The 20,567-nt window shown below is 45.8% G+C and overlaps 1 protein-coding gene across 1 annotated transcript in view; it reads right to left on the minus strand.

The window, feature by feature from the left end:
* Positions 1–20,567, minus strand: part of LOC120024019 (DNA polymerase zeta catalytic subunit-like) — a 116,188-nt gene that overhangs the window by 18,737 nt on the left and 76,884 nt on the right. Inside the window, exons 12-21 of the mRNA XM_038968104.1 lie at positions 20,386–20,528; positions 16,474–20,269; positions 15,395–16,281; positions 14,949–15,037; positions 13,893–14,018; positions 13,576–13,753; positions 11,544–11,655; positions 3,550–3,665; positions 2,812–2,930; positions 2,577–2,695 (exon numbers count right to left, since the gene is read on the minus strand). Coding sequence (XP_038824032.1) covers positions 2,577–2,695; positions 2,812–2,930; positions 3,550–3,665; positions 11,544–11,655; positions 13,576–13,753; positions 13,893–14,018; positions 14,949–15,037; positions 15,395–16,281; positions 16,474–20,269; positions 20,386–20,528 — 5,685 coding nt within the window. The remainder of the gene's footprint in view (positions 1–2,576; positions 2,696–2,811; positions 2,931–3,549; positions 3,666–11,543; positions 11,656–13,575; positions 13,754–13,892; positions 14,019–14,948; positions 15,038–15,394; positions 16,282–16,473; positions 20,270–20,385; positions 20,529–20,567) is intronic.

The raw sequence follows: 20,567 nt of genomic DNA on the forward strand, positions 1-20,567 counted from the left end.
ATCGGGTGGTGTAGGTGTCCTGGAGGGCAGGCAGTGAGTCCACGGTGATGTGTTGGGCTGACCGCACCACCCTTTGGACAGCCCTGCGGTTGCGGGCGGTGCAGTTGCCGTACCAGGCGGTGATACAGCCCAACGTGATGCTCTCAATTGTGCATCTGTAAAAGTTTGTGAGGGTCTTAGGGGCCAAGCCGAATTTCCTTAGCCTCCTGAGGTTGAAGAGGCGATGTTGTCTGTGTGGGTGGACCATTTCAGATTGTCAGTGATGTGTACGCCGAGGAACTTGAAGCTTTTCAACTTGAATCTTTCCACTGCGGTCCCGTTGATGTGGATAGGGGCGTGCTCCCTCTGCTGTTTCCTGAAGTCCACGATCAGCTCCTCTGTTGTGTCGTCTGCAAACTTGATGATTGAGTTGGAGGCTTGCGTTGCCACACAGTCATGGGTGAACAGGGAGTACAGGAGGAGGCTGAGCACATACCCTTGTGGGGCCCCTGTGTTGAGGATCAGTGAAGTGGAGGTGTTGTTTCCTACCTTCACCACCTGGGGGCGGCCTGTCAGGATGCCCAGGGCCCCAAGATTAATGATGAGCTTGGAGGGTACTATGGTGTTATAGTCAATGAACAGCATTCTTACATAGGTATTCCTCTTGTCCAGATGAGTTGGGCAGTGTGCAGTGCGACGGCGATTGCATCACCTGTGTATCTATTGGGGCGGTATGCAAATTGAAGTGGGTCTAGGGTGTCAGGTAAGGTGGAGGTGATATGATCCTTAACTAGCCTCACCAAAACACTTCATGATGACAGAAGTGAGTGCTACGGGGCAATAGTCATTGAGTTCAGTTAAGTTTGCCTTCTTGGGTACACGAACAATGGTGGACATCTTGAAACAAGTGTGGACTGTGTCTGTAAACACTCCAGCCAGCTGGTCTGTGCATGCTCTGAGGACGTGGCTAGGGATGCCGTCTGGGCCGGCAGCCTTGCGAGGGTTAACACTCTTATATGTCTTACTCACGTCGGCCACTGAGAACGAGAGCCCACAGTCCTTGGGAGCGGACCGCGTCGGTGGCACTGTGTTATCCTCAAAGCGTGCAAAGACGCTATTTAACTTGTCTGAGAGCAAGACGTCGGTGTCCGCGACCTGGCTGGTTTTCCCTTTGTAATCCGTGATTGTCTGTAGACCCTGCCACATACGTCTCGTGTCTGAGCCGTTGAATTTCAACTCCACTTTCTCTCTGTACTGACGTGTTGCCTATTTGATTGCCTTACGGAGGGAATAACTACACTGTTTGTATTCTACCATATTCTCAGTTACCTTGCCATGGTTAAATGCGGTGGTTCGTGCTTTCAGTTTTGTGTGAATGCTGCCGTCTATCCACGGTTTCTGGTTTTGGTAGTGGGAACAACATTGCCTACACACTTCCTCAGTCACCATGTCTGTGTATACGTTAATGTTATTCTCAGAGGCTACCCGGAACATATCCCAGTCTGCGTGATCAAAACAATCTTGATGCATGAATTCTGATTGGTCAGAAGAGTGTTAAATAGACCTTAGCATGGGTACTTCTTGTTTGAGTTGATAGGAAGGGAAGAGCAAAATGGAGTCGTGATCTGATTTGAAGAAGGGAGGGCGGGGAGCGTCTTGCAGGCATCCCGGAAGGGGGATTAGCAGTGATCGATCGTTTTAGCAGTGCAAGTACTACAGTCAATGTATTGATAGAACTTCGGTTGCGTTTTCCTCAAATTTGCTTTGTTAAAATCCCCAGCTACAATAAATGCTGCCTCAGGATATGTGGATTCCAGTGTAGCTCCTTGAGGGCCGTTGTGGTATCGGCTTGAGGGGGAATATACACAACTATAACCAAAGAAAATTATCTTGGGAGGTAATATGGTCGGCATTTGATTGTGAGGTATTCTAGGTTGGGTGAACAAAAGGACTTGAGTTTCTGTACGTTATCACAATCACACCATGAGTAGTTAATCATGAAACATACACCATCGCCTTTCTTCTTTCCGGAGAGATATATATTCCTATCTGCGCGATGTACTGAGAACCCAGCTGGCTGTATGAACAGGGACAGTATAATCGGAGAGAGTCATGATTCCGTGAAACAGAGTATGTTATAGTCCCTGATGTCTCTCTGGAAGGAGCTCCTCGCCCTGAGCTCATCCAGAGACTGAACATTAGCGGGTTATATACTCAGAAGCGGTGGCTGGTGTGCACGCCTCCTGAGTCAGACTAGAAGTCCACTCCGAATACCTCTCCTCCACCGGCTGCGTCTTGGAGGAGCCTCTGGAATAAGTTAAATTGCCCTGTGGGGTACGAACAAAGGATCCAATTCGGCAAAGTCGTAATGCTGGTGAGTTACCACCGCTCAGATATCCAAAAATTATTTCTGTCTGTATACAATAACACAAAAAACATTCTGGGCTAATAATGTAAGAAATAAGACACACAAAAAAAAATACTGCAAAGTTGCTTAGGAGCTAGAATCAGAGCTGCCATGGCTGTCGACTCTTGAAAAGAGAGAGCAGCCAGGTAAGTGGGTGTGAGTGTATCCAGTAGGATGGTGTATTGCCCACCTGTACAGGTCAGTGTTGTGGTCGAACCAGTCTGACAGGGAGCGGGGGCTGTACAGGGGGAAGCGCTGGTGCAGGACGTGGAAGGCCACATTCTCAAAACTGTAGTTGTTCAATGTCACCTGGGAAAAAAACAATGAAATACACACTTACAAATGACCTAAGAAACCAAAGCATCTGGTCGTTATGTTCCTAAAATAAAAGGGAAGTGATTAATAACGTCTGCAGCAGCAGCTACCTCAGTCTTCATAATTCTCCACAGGTTGATGACGATACGTCCGATGATGTGTATCTCTGTCATGGTGTCTGCTCCATACTCGTCTCTCTCTGCTGCGAAATGGTTCTCTTTGGCGTCACCTGAAGACAGACAGACGTTATTACACTCATGGAGGAGCAGCTAGACGACATTCTCCTTTGACCTGGATAGAATGGCTGGGTATAATAGCAGTAAAATGTCAGAGAGAAACCTGCTTGAGATTTCTGTATGAGTGCCAATATATTTGAATACACTGAGTGGAGCATAAATTCACTCCCACAATTGCACAGTATTTTAATCAAATCAGATTTCAAATAGAACACCCCCATGCTACAAAACACGATACTTTACCAAAATAACAGAGAAATATCTACACTCAATAAACAAGCTCTCAAGCTGTGGATTAGCTACATGCCACGGCTTCCTTTAGAAGAGGAAGTGCTTATTTTATTCTCTCATCAGACCTGTTTTATAGGAGCTAAAAGGTGTGAGTGAGCAGTGTTGTGGCAGCAAACAGGGCCAGGGTCAGTGCCACCCTACCAAATATGTAACTACTATGTAATATGTAACAAACAAAACACATATCAAGCTGTGTAATTAACAATTGTCACTGTTTCCTTTAGGAGAGGAAGTTCATATTCTTCCATCAATCAGACAATTTGTATTGGTAATAAAGCAGTGTTGTTGCAGCAGAGGGGGCCAGGATCAGTGCCACCCTACCTGGCACGCGGGAAAGCTGCTGGCACAGGTCCACACTGAGTGCTGATGCCCGCTGGAGGAGGTAGCCCCAGGAACGCATCTGGACCTCGTAGCCCACCAGGATGTCTGGGTCAAACCTGCCATGACAGAACAGTGACTTACATGACAGGAGAAAGAGCAGTACAAATGTTTAACACTGGCCAAAACAATATAGAAAAGAGTATTAGATTACTTAGAAATGTGAACAAATACGAATATATACAGTATCAGTCAAAATTTGGACACACCCACTCATCAAGGGTTTTTCTACATTTTAGAATAATAGTGAAGACATCAAAACTATGAAATAACATGTAGTAAATCATTAAGTGACCAAAAAAGGGTTAAAGAAATCAAAATATATTTTATAATTGAGATTCTTCAAAGTAGCCACCCTTTTGACTTAATGACAGCTTTGCATATGCTTGGCATTCTCTCAACCAGCTTTATGAGGTAGTCATCTGGAATGCATTTCGATTAACAGGTGTGCCATGTTAAAAGTTCATTTGTGGAATTTCTTTCCTTCTTAATGTGTTTGAACCAATCAGTTGTGTTGTGACAAGGTAGGAGTGGTATACAGAAGATAGCCCTATTTGGTAAAATACCAAGTCCATATTATGGCAAGAACAGCTCAAATAACCAAAGAGAAACGACAGTCCATTATTACTTGAAGACATGAAGGTCATTAAGAACTTTGAAAGTTTCTTCAAGTGCATTCACAAAAACCATCAAGCGCTATGATGAAACTGGCTCTCGTGAGGACCGCCACATGAAAGGAAGACCCAGAGTTACCTCTGCTGCAGAGGATAAGTTCACTAGAGTTACCAGCCTCTGAAATTGCAGCCCAAATCAATGCTTCACAGAGTTCAAGTAACAGACACATCTTAACATCAACTGTTCATGGTCGAATTGCTGCAAAGAAACCACTACTAAAGGACACCAAAAAGAAGAAGAGACTTGCTTTCGCCAGAAACACGAACATCTGCATTGCTTTCTGTTTGGGTTTTTAGGCTGGGTTTCTGTATAGCACTTTGTGACATCGGCTGATGTAAAAAGGGCTTTATAAATACATTTGATTGATTAATTTGATTGAATGGACATTAGGCCGGTGGAAATCTGTCCTTGGTCTGATGAGTCCAAATGTGAGATTTTTGGTTCCAACCGCTGTGTCTTTGTGAGACGCAGAGTAGGTGAACGGATGATCTCCGCATGTGTAGTTCCCACCGTGAAGCATGGAGGAGAAGGTGTGATGGTGTGGGGGTGCTTTGCTGGTGACACGGTCAGTGGTTTATTTATAATTCAAGGCACACTTAACAAGCATGGCTACTAGGGTTGCAAAGGGTCGGAAACTTTCCGGGAAATTTACGGAAATTTTCTATGGGAAGTTAAGCCCTGGAAATCAAAAAATGTAGCTTATAACAGTTAACCTTTTTTGTGGGATACACATAAGGCAATTCTCAGTCTTGTGGCATATTTTGGTTAAAATATCCCCAATGGAATTGCAACCCTCTGCATGCACAGTGCATTCATCCATCACATGTGCAGTGCACTCTTACATCACATGTACAGCTGATTCAAGATCTTGCACACGAATGAGATGCTATTGAGCACACACGACTACACTGTCTGAGCCAAATACTACATGCTTTCTGGTAAGTTTTGATTACAATACTGGGTGGGGCGAAAATATTTTTCATGACATACATTATTTTTTGTTAACTAGTAAATAGTAGCCTCCACAAAGTGTGTTTAAATAATTTCTAAATTGTTAATTTCTGCTAGTTAGTTTTTGCTACCATGTGGGTTTTAGCTTGCTTGAGCCTGCTAACTGAGTGTTAATTCACCTGTTTCCATACATGTTTCATTTTAAAACATTTATCTTACAAAGGAGTTGTTTAATCTAACTGCTGAACTATTTATCTGTACATGGAATTGTATTATTATTATTTTTTACTCATTTGTTTCTCATCTTTACAGGAAAATGCCACAGGCACTAACTGATGTGTGGAGACATTTCACTGCAGCTAATGTAGAAGGAAAAGCTGTGTACATTTGCAAATACTGTGCCAAATCATATGTGAAGAATGCAACAAAGATGCAGAATCATCTGGCCAAGTGCATAAAGTTCCCTCAACACTCACAACAAACAACCTCTGACAAAAGTCCCTCTACTTCTATTCAAGGTGAAAATTATGAATCAGACACCTTATTGATAGCAACAGCTCATGGTCCTCCTGGAATCAGAAGTTTTTTTGACTCGATGGAGAAAAGTTAGAGAAATACTGATGAATGTCTTGCTCGAGCTGTATATGCAACTGGTTCCGCTCTGATGCTCACAGACAATGTGTATTGGATGAGATTTCTGAATGTTCTTCGCCCAGCATACACCCCTCCAACCAGACATGCTTTATCTACTAATTTGCTGGATGCAGAGTTCAACAGAGTTCAAGTGAAGGTCAAGCAAATCATAGAGAAAGCAGACTGTACTGCAATCATCTCTGATGGGTGGTCGAATGTTCATGGGCAAGTAATAATTAACTACATCATCTCTACCCCTCAACCAGTATTCTACAAGAGCACAGACACAAGGGCCAACAGACACACCGGTCTCTACATTGCAGATGAGCTGAAGGCAGTGGACCACAGAAGGTATTTGCACTGGTGACAGACAACGCTGCGAACATGAAGGCTGCTTGGTCTAAAGTGGAGGAGTCCTATCCTCACATCACACCCATTGGCTGTCCTGCTCATGCATTGAATCTGCTCCTCAAGGACATCATGGCACTGGAAACAATGGATACACTCTACAAGAGGGCCAATGAAATGGTTAGGTATGTGAAGGGTCATCAAGTTATAGCAGCAATCTACCTCACCAAGCAAAGTGAGAAGAATAAGAGCACCACATTGAAGCTGCCCAGCGACACCCGTTGGGGTGGTGTTGTCATCATGTTTGACAGTCTCCTGGAGGGGAAGGAGTCTCTCCAAGAAATGGCCATATCACAGTCTGCCGATATGGACAGCCCCATCAAGAGGATCCTCCTGGATGATGTATTTTGGGAGAGCGTGGTAAGCAGCCTGAAACCTATAGCAGTAGCCATTGCACAGATTGAGGGAGACAATGCCATCCTGTCTGATGTTCAGACTGCTTGCATTTGTAAGAGAAGAAATCTGTACTGCCCTGCCCACTTCGCTCTTGCTCCAAGCAAAGGAAACTGCAGTTCTGAAATACTTCAAAACACGTGAAGACTTCTGCCTGAAGCCCATACACACCGCAGCGTACATGTTGGACCCCAAGTATGCTGGCAAGAGCATTCTGTCTGGTGCAAAGATCAACAAGGCCTATGGTGTCATCACTACCATGTCTCGCCACCTTGGCCTGGATGAGGGCAAGGTTCTTGGCAGTCTGGCGAAGTACACTTCCAAGCAAGGGCTTTAAGATGGAGATGCAATATGGCAGTCGTGCCAACATATCTCATCAGCCACCTGGTGGAAGGGACTTTGTGGATCTGAGGCTCTTTCCCCTGTTGCCTCCATCATCCTCCAAATCCCACCAACATCAGCTGCCTCAGAGCGCAACAAAGCAGGCAACAGGCTGACCAATACAAGGGTTGAAAAATTGGTGGTCATCCGGGCAAATTTGAGGCTTTTTGAGCCTGACAACGAGCCATCCTCAACAGGGTTGGAAAGTGACAGTGAAGATGAGGCATCAGAGTCGAACATGAAAGCGACGTCTATGTTCAAGAGGTGGACATTGAGGAGGTCCAGGGAGAAGACATAGAAGCCTGAGAGGAAGACAACCAAAGCTTTAGTTTCTAGACTATCATTTTACTTCTTCAAGACTTTTGGAAAAGCATTCCAGCTGAAGCTGGATGAGAGAAGGCCAAGAGTGTGCAAAGCTGTCATCAAGGCAAAGGCTACTTTGAAGAATCTAAAATATAAAACATATTTTGATTTGTTTAACACATTTTAGGTTACTACATGATTTCATATTTCATAGTTTTGAGGTCTTCACTATTATTTTACAATGCTATTTGATGGAGAAGGTGTGTGGTCCAAGTCTGAGTTTAAAGACATCTGTCTGAAAGGTTCTCTTTTCCAAGCTTAAAAGGATAAACACTGACACGCAACACCATGGGCCAGAAAAAGTTGAATACATTGGCAATGCTGTCGGACTGGGAAAATACGTTTTGAACGGTCATCCAACTCGGAATTCCAAGTCGGAAACTCGGGCCTCTTTGTAGAGCTCCGACCTGAAGATCACGGAGTCATAATTCAACCTTGTCCCCCCCCAAGAGTTCCCAGTTGTCTTGAAAGCACCATAAATCCAGAGAATGCCAGATTTTGCTGACAAAGTTTGATTACAAAGGACATTCGTGCCACGTTCAAATGAGCACAGCACAACAACGGTGATCCAAAAATATGTCCTGTATGCTGCTGCATTAATGATGTAATATGCCAGGGAGATATGTATACTGTAGCTAAGAAAGTAATACTAAGTGTATGTTGTGTAGTAAGCTGTTAGTAGCCCATGTGCCTCACCCTAATAATTTGGTCTCTTTCCTCCTCAACATTTAGCCTACTGTTCTGACTTGGTGGTGCACATGTAGCCTATAGCCTATTTTAGAGAAATGTCATCATTGAATATTGTAAGAGCTTTCTCATTGTCTGCTTATATGCCACCATTATTTATCCTACGGTTCTGACTTGATGTATAGGGAGAATACTGTAAGAACGGCCCATGTTCTGAATTCTGTAGCTGTACATTTCAAAAGAAATGAAAAAATTATTATTTTGACTACTCATTTCATTAACGTCTTAAATAGAAATTACGGCTTGCCTCTTATCAGCTCATCGTTTTCATTAGTATCTTATTCATCATTTTAGGCAATGTTGGAATGACTTACTTGTTTTGCTTACATTGTGTATTATAATTAGTTTGTGCTTTTCTTCACGGGGAGGAGATACTATATAATGTTGTTGGGTCTGTAACCATGATTGCCATTCTCTTCCCATTAAAATAAAACAATTTCAACAAAAAGTTCAGTATTCGACCCCAGTATTTCCAGTTGATATTGTGTGGGTTGTTTTGTTTGTGCAATGCGCTGTCTGGGCGTCGGTATATTGTCTATAAAAGTGGATAATGCATTCGGAAAGTATTCAGACCCCTTTACTTGTGCCACATTTTTGTTACGTTACAGCCTAATTCTAAAATGGATTAAATAAATATTTTTCCTCATCAATCTACACACAACACCTCATAATGACAAGGCGAAAACAGGTTTTTAGAAATGTTTGCAAATGCTATGAAACTCAAAATTGAGCTCAGGTACATTCCTGTTTCCATTGATCATCCTTGAGACGTTTCTACAACTTGGAGTCCACCAGTGGTACATTCAATTGATTGGACATGACTTGGAAAGGCACCCACCTGTCTATATAAGGTCCCATAGTTGAATGTGCATGTCAGAGCAAAAACCAACCCATGAGGTCGAAGGAATTGTCCGTAGAGCTCCGAGACAGTATTGTGTCGAGGCACAGATCTGGGGAAGGGTACCGAAAAATGTATGCAGCATTGAGGGTCAACAAGAACACAGTGTTCTTCATTCTTAAATGGAAAAAGTTTGGAACCACCAAGACTCTTCCTAGAGTTGGCCGCCCAGCCAAACTGAGCAATCAGGGGAGAAGGGCCTTGGTCAGGGAGGTGATCAAGAACCCGATGGTCACTCTAAAGGAGCTCCAGAGTTCATCTATGGAGATGGGAGAACCTTCCAGAAGGGCAACCATCTCTGCAGCACTCCACCAATCAGGCCTTTATGGTAGAGTGGCCAGACGGAAGCCACTCCTCAGTAAAAGGCACATGTCAGCCCGCTTGGAGTTTGTAAAAAGGCACCTAAAGACTCTCAGACCATGAGAAACAAGATTCTCTGGTTTGATGAAACCAAGATTGAACTCTTTGGCCTGAATGCCAAGTGTCACATTTGGAGGAAACCTGGCACCATCCCTACGGTGAAGCATGGTGGTGGCAGCATCATGCTGTGGGGATGTTTTTCAGCGGCAGGGACTGGGAGACTAGTCAGGATCGAGGGAAAGATGAACGGAGCAAAGTACAGAGCAATCCTTGATGAAAACCTGCTCCAGAGCGCTCAGGACCTCAGACTGGGGCGAAGGTTCACCTTCCAACAGGACAACAACCCTTAGCACACAGCCAAGACAACACAGGAGTGGCTTCGGAACACGTCTCTGAATGTCCTTGAGTGGCCAAGCCAGAGCCTGGACTTGAACCCGATCGAACATCTCTTGAGAGACCTGAAAATAGCTGTGCAGTGAGGCTCCCCATCCAACCTGACAGAGCTTGAGAGGATCTGCAGAGAAGAAATGTGAGAAACTCCCCAAATACAGGTGTGCCAAGCTTGTAGCGTCACACCCAAGAAGACTCAAGGCTGTAATCGCTGCCAAAGGTGCTTCAACAAAGTACTGAGTAAAGGGTCTGAATAGTTATGTAAATGTTATATTTCAGCCTTTTATTTTTAATGAATTTGCTAAAATTTCTAAAAACATGTTTTGCTTTGTAATTATGGGGTATTGTGTGTAGATTGATGAGGAAAAATAACAATTTCATCCATTTTAGAATAAGGCTGTAACGTAACAAAATGTGGAAAAAGTCAAGGGGTCTGAATACTTTCTGAATGCACTGTAGGCCGAATAAAATAATAAGATGTTATGTAGTGGATTTGCTGGCATGCATTTAAAAAAAAATTGGTTAGAGTTTGCCCCACCAAGATTTACATGCTAAAGTTGCCACTGTAGACGATACATTAAAACCCTGTTTATAAGTGAATTGAAATCCAAAATATGTTTGGGGTGCTTTATGCGCCGTCAGTGTTGGGAACATGAGCACCCAGGTAAATGTTTTACAACCGATTAGGTGTAGCAACAATGCTACTGTGTGCTTCAGATCTCTTTTTTCACAAAGTAAGGATCAAGGTCAAATCTACAGGAGCCAATATAGAGAGCAATAGTAATTCCATCTTTTTGTAGGAACTAACGGATGCTGGCTCGTTGGCCAAAGCCTATGGGGAAATTAATAGGGTTTTTGTTTTTGGGATCAACGGCAAAAATAAGGTGTGACGATTGTCCTATGTCCTCTGTCACATTAGCTAAAGTCTTACCTGATTATGTATTTCTAAACATTGATCCATTTTGAGACACACATTTATTGACTTATCGATGTGGGGATATTTATCATGTGGAATATATCAACTGAATGTGTTTGTATACTGTACCTTTTTCATAACTTTATTGAAGTTGATTGTAAATTAGGTAATTGGTAGGGTTTGTGATGCATTCTGGGTAATGGGTATTGCTACAAGAAGCATGCCATTTCTTTATTTGAAAGACAGACAGGTAACAGGTCGGCATGCGGCCGGGTTTACAGGCATGGTTGAAGCCCGGGTTATCTTTGGTTAGAGCCTACCTTATGTTCATCGTCCTGTTTTTCTTTTTTTTTGTAAATGTTTGTACAGCTCGCCGGCTATACCCATTTGCAAATAAATAGCCTCCCTCCGGCAAGAAAAACAGATCTTCATCGTATGCCTCCTCGCTGTTAAAATCCAACTGCATGGTCAACCTTCACATATGGTCTGTGGTATAAACACAGGTTTAGGAGATCTTAGACATTTTGTTCTATGAGATAATCTTCATCAGCTAACGACACTTTTTGTGAATTTCAAAGCTTTTATGTAAATCAGAACAAGCACATAAAGGGTTCATAACTCATAAAAGGTCATGTTAACTGACTGATATCTCATAAAACAAAATGTTTAAGACCTACTAACACTATGTTAATCTCATAATTTCTTTTCGCCGTTCATCCCAAAACCCCATTCTTTCACCAATCATTTCCCCCATAGGAATGGCCAATGAACCAAATAATTTCAGCTCTTTAGGACCAGAAGCTGGCGAGTACTTTACTGTACCTCCTCATGATAGTGACAACTTCCTGGAACAGCTGCTTCTCATTCACAGCGTAGGTGACCTGCAGTCCTGAGACACCTGATCTTACCAGCAGGGGCGCTGTTCCTCTGACACCTGGGAGGGCACACAGACAGATAGAGCTGAAGTCGGAAGTTTACATACACCTTAGCCAAATACATTTAAACTCAGTTTTTCACAATTCCTGACATTTAATCCTAGTAAAAAATCCCTGTCTTAGGCCAGTTAAGGTCACCACTTTATTGTAAGAATGTGAAATGTCAGCATAATAGTAGAAGGAATTATATATTTCAGCTTTTATTTCTTTCATCACATTCTCAGTGGGTCAGAAGTTTACATACACTCAATTGGTATTTGGTAGCATTGCCTTTAAATTGTTTAACTTGGGTGAAATGTTTCAGGTAGCCTTCCACAAGCTTCCCACAATAAGTTGGGTCAATTTTGGCCCATTACTCCTGACAGAGCTGGTGTAACTGAGTCAGGTTTGTAGGCCTCCTTGCTCTTCCAGTTCTGCCCACACATTTTCTATAGGATTGAGGTCAGGGCTTTGTGATGGCCACTCCAATACCTTGACTTTGTTGTCCTTAAGCCATTTTGCCACAACTTTGGAAGTATGCTTGGGGTCATTGTCCATTTGGAAGACCCATTTGCGACCAAGCTTTTACTTCCTGACTGATGTCTTGAGATGTTGCTTCAATATATCCACATCATTTTCCTGCCTCATGATGCCATCTGCTTTGTGAAGTGCACCAGTCCCTCCTGCAGCAAAGCACCCCCACAACATGATGCTGCCACCCCCGTGCTTCACGGTTGGGATGGTGTTCTTCGGCTTGCAAGCCTCCCCCTTTTTCCTACAAACATAACGATGGTCATTATGGCCAAACAGTTCTATTTTTGTTTCATCAGACCAGAGGACATTTCTCCAAAAAGTACGATCTTTGTCCCTATGTGCAGTTACAAACTGTAGTCTGGCTTTTTTATGGCGGTTTTGGAGCAGTGGCTTCTTCCTTGCTGAGCGGCCTTTCAGGTTATGTCGATATAAGCCTAGTTTTACTGTCGATATAGATACTTTTGTACCAGTTTCCACCAGCATCTTCACAAGGTCCTTTACTGTTGTTCTGGGATTGATTTGTACTTTTCGCACCAAAGTACGTTCATCTCTAAGAGACAGAACGCGTCTCCTTCCTGAACAGTATGATGGCTGCGTGGTCCCATGGTGTTTATACTTGCGTACTATTGTTTGTACAGATGAACGTGGTACCTTCAGGCGTTTGGAAATTGCTGCCAAGGATGAACCAGATTCGTGGAGGTCTACACTTTTTTTTCTGAGGTCTTGACTGATTTATTTTGATTTCCCATGATGTCAAGCAAAGAGGCACAGAGTTTGAAGGTAGGCCTTGAAATACATCCACAGGTACACCTCCAATTGACTCAAATGATGTCAATTAGCCTATCAGAAGCTTCTAAAGCCATGACACCATTTTCTGGAATTTTCCAAGCTGTATAAACGCACAGTCAACTTAGTGTATGTAAACTTCTGACCAACAGGAATTGTGATACAGTGAATTATAAGTGAATTAATCTTTCTGTAAACAATTGTTGGAAAAATGACTTGTGTCATGCACAAAGTGGATGTCCTAACCGACTGGCCAAAACTATAGTTTGTTAACAAGAAATTTGTGGAGTGGTTGAAAAACAAGTTTTAATGACTCCAACCTAAGTGTATGTAAACTTCCGACTTCAACTGTACATCACAAACATATAGGCTGCATTTACACAGGCAGTCCAATTCTGATCTTTTTTTGCCACTAATTGGTATTTTGACCAATCAGATCAGATATGTTGCCCATAATTTGGCAAAAGATCAGATTTGGGCTGCCTGTGTAAACACAGCCATACACTGTCCTTTCAAATCTAAGCACAATGACCATGAACACAATACAACAATACTTGAAGGTCAGATAAGTGTGGTCCATCCACAGCTTGGCAGGAGGGACAGAGTGTGTGACCCATCACCTTGGCCACTCTCCTGGCAGTCCTCGTCTACCACGATGGCCCCAGTCAGCTGGGTCTTGTCTGAGTCAGAGCTGAAGCAGTAGAATAAGGCACATATGGGGTCAAACTCTGGGTCGGGTTCCAGGTCCCGCCGGGTCCGCACGTGAAGCTCCATGCTCATCAACGTCAGGTGCTGCACCTACAGATGAAAGACAAGCAAGATGTCACATTCCTTCCTTACAACTACATTGTGTGTGTGTTTGTCAGTGAGAAAACAGCTGAGTCAGTGGGGAGTGTGTGTCTGTCAGTCAGTCAGTCTCTGTGTGTGTGTGTCTCACCTCGTGCAGGGCTTTAGCGTCCTGGAGGTTCTGCATGCTGACTTTGAATCCGTATGAATGGCTGATGCTGGGGCCCTCGATCTGAGAGTTGTCTTTCTTTGGAGCGTTCAAAGCAGCAAACTGGTTCTGGGGACGGAGAATAGGGGGAAAGCTTATTCACATCACATTAAAGAGAGAACAGAGTATCCGGGCGGATCAAGTAAATGCTAAAAGCCCTTTACGGATATTTTTTTAATTACGTGAAATCTGACATTTGTTTTGGGCCATTTACTTGATTGATGTTGTTCATCAATATTCTAAAACTGTACATTGCTCATCCGGGTATATTGAGGCCAACACAGGTAACTGACAAAATAATGCAAACACAGTAAATTAGGGATACAAAGATCTCACTCCAATACATTTTTATTGAAAGTTAGCAAAAATAGATAAGATCTTTCAACCATGGAAAGGAAAATACCTGTCTATTTGTGGAAAAATCACCCTGATTAACTCTTTAGTCATATCACAGTTTACCTATTTGCTCATGGTCTTGCCTACACCTAGTGACCTGCTTTTTAAATTATATGAACAAAAAATGTTCAATTCTATTTGGAACGGCAAGCCAGACAAAATTAAAAGGGCCTATTTATATAACAAATATGAATTTGGAGGGCAGAAATTATTAAATATTAAAGCATTAGACCTCTCACTAAAGGCATCAGTCATACAAAAGTTATACTTAAATCCAAACTGGTTCTCTAGTAAATTGGTAAAAATGTCTCATCCTATGTTCAAGCAGGGCCGTTGTCCCTTTATTTAGATTACACCTGCTCACTTTCTCACCCATCCACAGGGCATGAGTGGTCACTGAATGGTTTGATGAGCATGAAAACAATGTAACCATATGCCATGGCCGTCTTAGTCACCAGATCTCAACCCAATTGAATGCTTATGGGAGATTCTGGAACGGTGCCTGAGACAGCTTTTCCCACCACCATCAACAAAACACCAAATGATCATTGGAGGGAATGACCTAAATGAACAGGAGCTTCAATTCTGTGCGTTTGTCCTGACCTTCATCTGTGTGGTCAGTAGCACTCTCCTCAGGGTGTCTGTGTGTTCCCCTCTCCTGTGCTGCAGTCTCTGAGACGTGGACTCTGCGTCTGGAAGAGAAACCCCAAACTGAATTAAGGAATGTGGTGGGGTGGTGCGACGCATAATGACATTCCAGAGGACAAAACAACTGCATGCAGACGGCTTCCTCCTATTAAAACTAATTCACTAAATGACTGTGACAGATTTACAATTCTGGTACGCTTGATTAGTCAATTATGTAGTTGTTTATGGCAGCCATAACAATTTCCCACTGAGGTAGGAAAGAGAGTTAGAGTAAAATAAAAGGTTATAGCGGATGCTATCGCTAATGTAATTTTCCATGGTCTGAATTAACGTTGGCGGCTGAGGCAGGATGAAGAGTGACAGCTGCTAATAGCCTGTGGCCGGGGAATAAAGGGGCTTACCTTCAGTCACAGGGGTACTGCACACAGTCTCCGACTCACCCCTGCCTTTGTGTCGCCTAAGGACTGGGGTGCTGTGGAGCTGGGGGCTGGTACACTCCCTGTCCCCCCAGGTCTTCATGGAAGGGAAGGGAGAGGGACTGAGGAAGTGCTTCTCCTCTCTCCTCTCTGGGGAGGTGCAGAGCCTGGGGGACAGGGGTAACCCTCGATCTGACCCTCTCCTCTCTCCCTCTACTGCGTCTGGTCGTGAGGGACTGGGCTGCGTGGGCTCCTGCCATGGCAGCAGGTCTGGTGAGTCTGGAGAGATGGATTTACCAAAGTACTCCTCCTCAGAGTCTCTGATGTTAATGTCCGGTACAGGCTTCACTCCTCTGGGACTGTTCTGAGTTTCCACCCCCCCAACAGGTGATATCTGTAGGGACAGATCGTCCCTCCTTTCCTTCCGAGTCCTGATACCTGAAAGCTTCTCAAACTCCTCCTCGTCCTCCAATGCTGAACAATGGAACGGAGCGGGCTGTTCAGTCCTGTCTGTTTGCTGCTCGTCTCTTACCTGTTCCAACCTTCCCCTCTCCAGTTCTCCCATGTCTCTCCTGCCCCTCTGCAGATGCTCATACTGTTTTCTGGCCTCCAGCCATAGCTGGACGCGTTCCCGCCTGGGGGCACTCCTGCAAGGCAGCAGGATGACCTTCTGGTCCCCGGCTGAAGAGGGGCTGAGCTGGGCCTGGTCTCTGGTGTCCTCTGCTCCCAGTGTGTGAGAGGAGCCGGCCCGGGTCATGGTAGAGAAGGCTGTCTTCCAGAACTGTAGCCCCTCCAGGCACAGGTCCCCGTTGAACTCAGCCAGCTCCTTGGCCAACTTGGTCTCCACCATCAGCTTATGCCCACCAACCTCCCTGGAGATTTGAAAATGGACATTAATGATGGAATGATTGATGAGGCTGTGATAAAACGTAATATTGCCAATCATAGATATCTATTGTGTGTCATTCAACCCTTAAATCAAATCAATCACATGTATTTATAAAGCCATTTTCACTTTGTCATAAAGTGCAATTAAAGTAATCCCGTGTGTTTAGTGATTTTACCTAGGTTTCCCTGGGGCGTCTGAGGGGTTGCTGCAGAAGGGCTCCTGGAAGGTGGCCTCAGACATCTCCAGGTCCAGGAGGGTGGTGAGGATCTCTTCCCGGCTGGGAGGGGACATGAGGGGCTTGAGGATGTGGGCTCCCCCCCCTGTCCCTCTGAGGAGCTGGCTGATGGCCTTCACCTGGGATAGAGAGCTGAAGGAGCGCGGCGAACTACTGGGCGTGGTCGATGTAAAAGCATAATTCCCCTCCAGTAGGTCCCCAGTCGGCAACCCTTCGTTGTCTGCGAAAGACGCAGAGCTCAAAGGCAGTGGTAAGATGGGGTCAAAGGCAGAGAACAGCAGCTCTTTCCTCTCACAGTGAAAGCCCTGGAAGTGGCTGAGGCTGTGGAGTTTGCCCAGAGACGTTCCCCACTCTCTGCTCCTTGGTAACCTCTCAGAGTCCAGAGGTGATCGATGATTGGACACAAAATCGCCATTTTTTGGCTTGTCAAAGAGTTCAGGAGTCAGAGGTCCGGACAAGCTTTCTTGGAGCTCCTCCCCTGAGCCAAACAGCACCTCAGGCCTTTTCTCTAAGCTCAGTGTCAAGGCAGGTACTGCTTCCTGGGTGATGTCACTCAGGAACTTCTGAGGCAGGTTCTTGTCGGTCAGAACAAACTGGCTGCCCATGTACAGGCTGGAGAACTCTGCCTGGCTACCGATACCGATGGCGTTGATGTCAAAGTTGTAGTTGTGTGGGAGCTCTGGGGATAGGCTGTCCTCTATGGAGTAACAGCTGTCCAGGCCTGGGTCTGACAGGAACACTGGGCTGTCATCTGACATGGGGGGCTTTTGCTTCACAGGTACCTCCGGCTGAGAGTTCGCCTTCTCCTTCCTGCTTCTGGCTTTCCCCTCCTTGGCAGTTGTAGTTCTTGGGGCCCGGGGTTTCCGTGGGGTGGTTGAGGGAGCTCTCCTGGCTCTTGATGGCTTGGCTGCAGCAGTGTCTGGTGTGGAGCCAGGGGGCTGTGTTGTAGTGGAAAGGCACTGCCCGCCTCTCTGCTGGAGCTTCTTCAGAACAGCCAGGCCAGAGATGTCCTCAGGTAAGGTCTTCCCATTCCGAAGGCCTGAGTGGGGGGACTCTTTGGGGGCGTCCTTTCTGTCCCCCACCTGGGTTGGGGATTTAACCTGATGGGATGTGCATTCATCAGCAGTAGTGTCTGCCTTCACAGCACAACCCTGCGGTTGGTCGGGCTGCGTTTGGACGAGTTCAAGAGCAAAGCTTTGGTTCACCTCCATGATGGAGCTTTTACAGTCCTCAGACTTTGGTTCAATAGACTGCGAGAACTGGGTTAGGGATTTAGAGCTGGAGCCGTCAATGATTTGGCTGGTTTTGCTGGCTGGCTTCTGAAAGGGTGGTATGTCCTCTGAGGAGGATTCAGTAGAAGGCAGCTCACCCTCCGGGAAGAGGTGCTGGGAACTGTCACAGTCTCTGCTTCTTACAGGGGGCTGTTCAGGCTCTTCTGCCTGCTTCTTCCTCCGAGGCCTCCTCGTTCTTGTGGTGATGGTAGAAGTACAGACACAACGCACACTAGTTCCATCAACTGTTTCTAGATCTTTCTTTCTCCTCCTTGGAGTCCCAATAGTACTTTTCCTTCTCGCTGTGCTCTCCTTTTTGACTTCCTCTGAAAGCGTAATCCGTCTTCTTGGGCTGGTAGAGGTTACATTTCTAGGTTTAGTAGTCCGTCTGCGGTTCCGCACGCCTCGGCCTAAGGACTCTGGGGGGGGGTCCTGACAAACAAAAGTGAGACAGGGATCATTTAATGGGTTCATCAACCGATCAGAACTTATGGCTTCCATAAGGGGGTCACTGGGGGACCAACACCGGGGTGGGGTTGAATCAACAGGGCTAAGGGATCTCTCAGATAGATAACCCAACTCCACCATCACATCAGTGTACTCAGTGATGTGGTCATCTGCCAGTTCACAGTAACATGGCCAGGGGCATGGCAGAGAGGGAGTCAAGGTTTTTCTAAGGCCTCTAGTCCTTCTAGGCCTCTCACCCCCTTGCCTAACTCGGACTCTGGGTGGACTGCTGACCGTTTTCTTAGTGGTGGTGTTGACCTTGGCCTTTCGTTTGGGCTGTTTCTTACTAGCCTTGGGCTCACTGAGAGGGAACTTGACCGCACAAGACTCTGGAACCTTAGGCCAGAAGGTCTTGATGGGTGACATTTTGGTGTACGTCTCCACTCTGTCAGGTGTCAGCACCACCCGCTGCTCCTCAGCACTCACCTTGGCCATCTTCACCAACATGTTCTTTTGACCTTTGAACCGGTTGATGATTATATATTTGATGATGATGGGCGGCTCCCTTGGCTCCTTTCTGTACATCTTCCGTCGTTTCTGGTACTTTAGTTCCTGCGTGCTGAGGACGTAGTTTTCTTTGAAGCGGTCTCGGAGGGCCAGAGGGTGTTTAAAGCGAGAGGATACCGACTGTTCCCCATCCTCGCTGCTGTCGTAGCTCATCTTGCGTTTGGCCCTCAGGGTGTACTTGCTGCCAGGCAGACCTGAAGCTTTGGTGCAGGTTACTTTAGCAGGGAGCTCAAGCAGTGGGGCCAACCTGCCCTCCACAGACGCCTCATTCAGAATGGCAGGGACTGGGGCCGGTGCAGGGGAAGCGATAGGGGCTGGTAGAGGGGTAGGGGCCAGGGCAGGGGATTCTGGCAGTGGTTCTGTGGGTCCAGTCTCCACTATGACTGACTTTGCCACTGTGACTGGCTTCTCCTTGGTGTCCGTGCTCTTTGGACAAGTAGGCGTGATGGCCATAAAGGCTGTGCTGACTTGGGTGTCAGAGGCTGGGGTTTCCCCAGCGTACGCATTAGCCTTCTGGGCTGCAGCAGCCAAAGACCTCTTGCCAAGCTTTAGCCTGGACCTGCGTGTCTCTGCCTGCTCTAGCTTAGCACAGCCATCGGTCAGCTTGTTGCCCACTACCTTCTTAGCTGGCCTGGTTAGGCAGTTGGAGAGAATAACACTGGGGAAAAACTTATAGTGCGCCTCCTGCTGGGCTACTATGGTCCTCTCAGTCTTGTTCTCCTGATAGTCCTCGTACCTGATCTTCAGCTCACCCATGTTGCCGTCCTCGCTGTCATGGCCCATCTCGCCCTCCAGCGGGGCCAGGAGCTCGTCCTCTTCTATGGGGCAGGGAGTTGGGGTTATACTGTTTCTCAGGATTGGGCTTTTACAGCCTTTCTGACCCAGTTCTAGATCTGTCGTGCTGGGGCAGTTCCTCAGCTCAGAGTAACAAAGGGAGAAGCTCCTGTGGTTCTGCAGGATGGACAGACGATTCTTCTCAACGTTCTTCATACTGCTGTACTTCTTCCTGCTCTGGGTGATCTTCCCGTTGCTGAACGGAAAGACGTCCAGGTCTGACTCCTCCAGAGCCATCGTCTTCTTCTCGTAGGTGTACAGAGGCCGAACAACGTCCATTTTGTCCACACAGATCTGAGAAACCTCAGCCTGGTTGGCGATATTGCAGGGGATGGGGTGTTTGACCGGCTGGATGTAAGGTCTCTCTTTATTCACCTTGAACCCCGTGGAGCACTCGTGACTGTCCTGGCCGAGGAAGTGCTTATTGGCTGGTTCCTCTGCGTCCTGTGAGTGGGCCTGCCTATGTTCAGGGTGTTTGCACTCCAGGAGGACCTTGGTGGAGGACAGGGGCTCCAGGTGGACAGTCTCTCCAGGAAAGGGGTTCCTTTTCCCCAGGATCTTGTCTGTGACGGTGAGGGACGAGTGGGTCCTGGAGCCTTTGTCCGTTAACGATGAATCTATGGAGAGCAGATATAACATATCAATACTGTGACAGGAATCAAAGGAAAGCATCAATGACACAATCTTAGATGTGATATATGTAGTTTATTATCATTACGTTCTTTTAACTCACCACTGTTCTCGTCCGCAGCGCCGTCCAGCTGAGAAATGGACAGGTTGGCAGAGAGAGAGTTGTCCCCCCTCCTTTCCATCTCCTCATCGGAGGATTCCTGGGGCTCGTCACTGAAGCTCTCCTCTGCATCCTTCACACCAGGTCTAGATGGAGGTAACAGAGACATTGATTAAACAATGAGG

Source organism: Salvelinus namaycush, chromosome 29 (assembly GCF_016432855.1).
Source record: "Salvelinus namaycush isolate Seneca chromosome 29, SaNama_1.0, whole genome shotgun sequence".
Classification (NCBI taxonomy): Eukaryota; Metazoa; Chordata; class Actinopteri; order Salmoniformes; family Salmonidae; genus Salvelinus; species Salvelinus namaycush.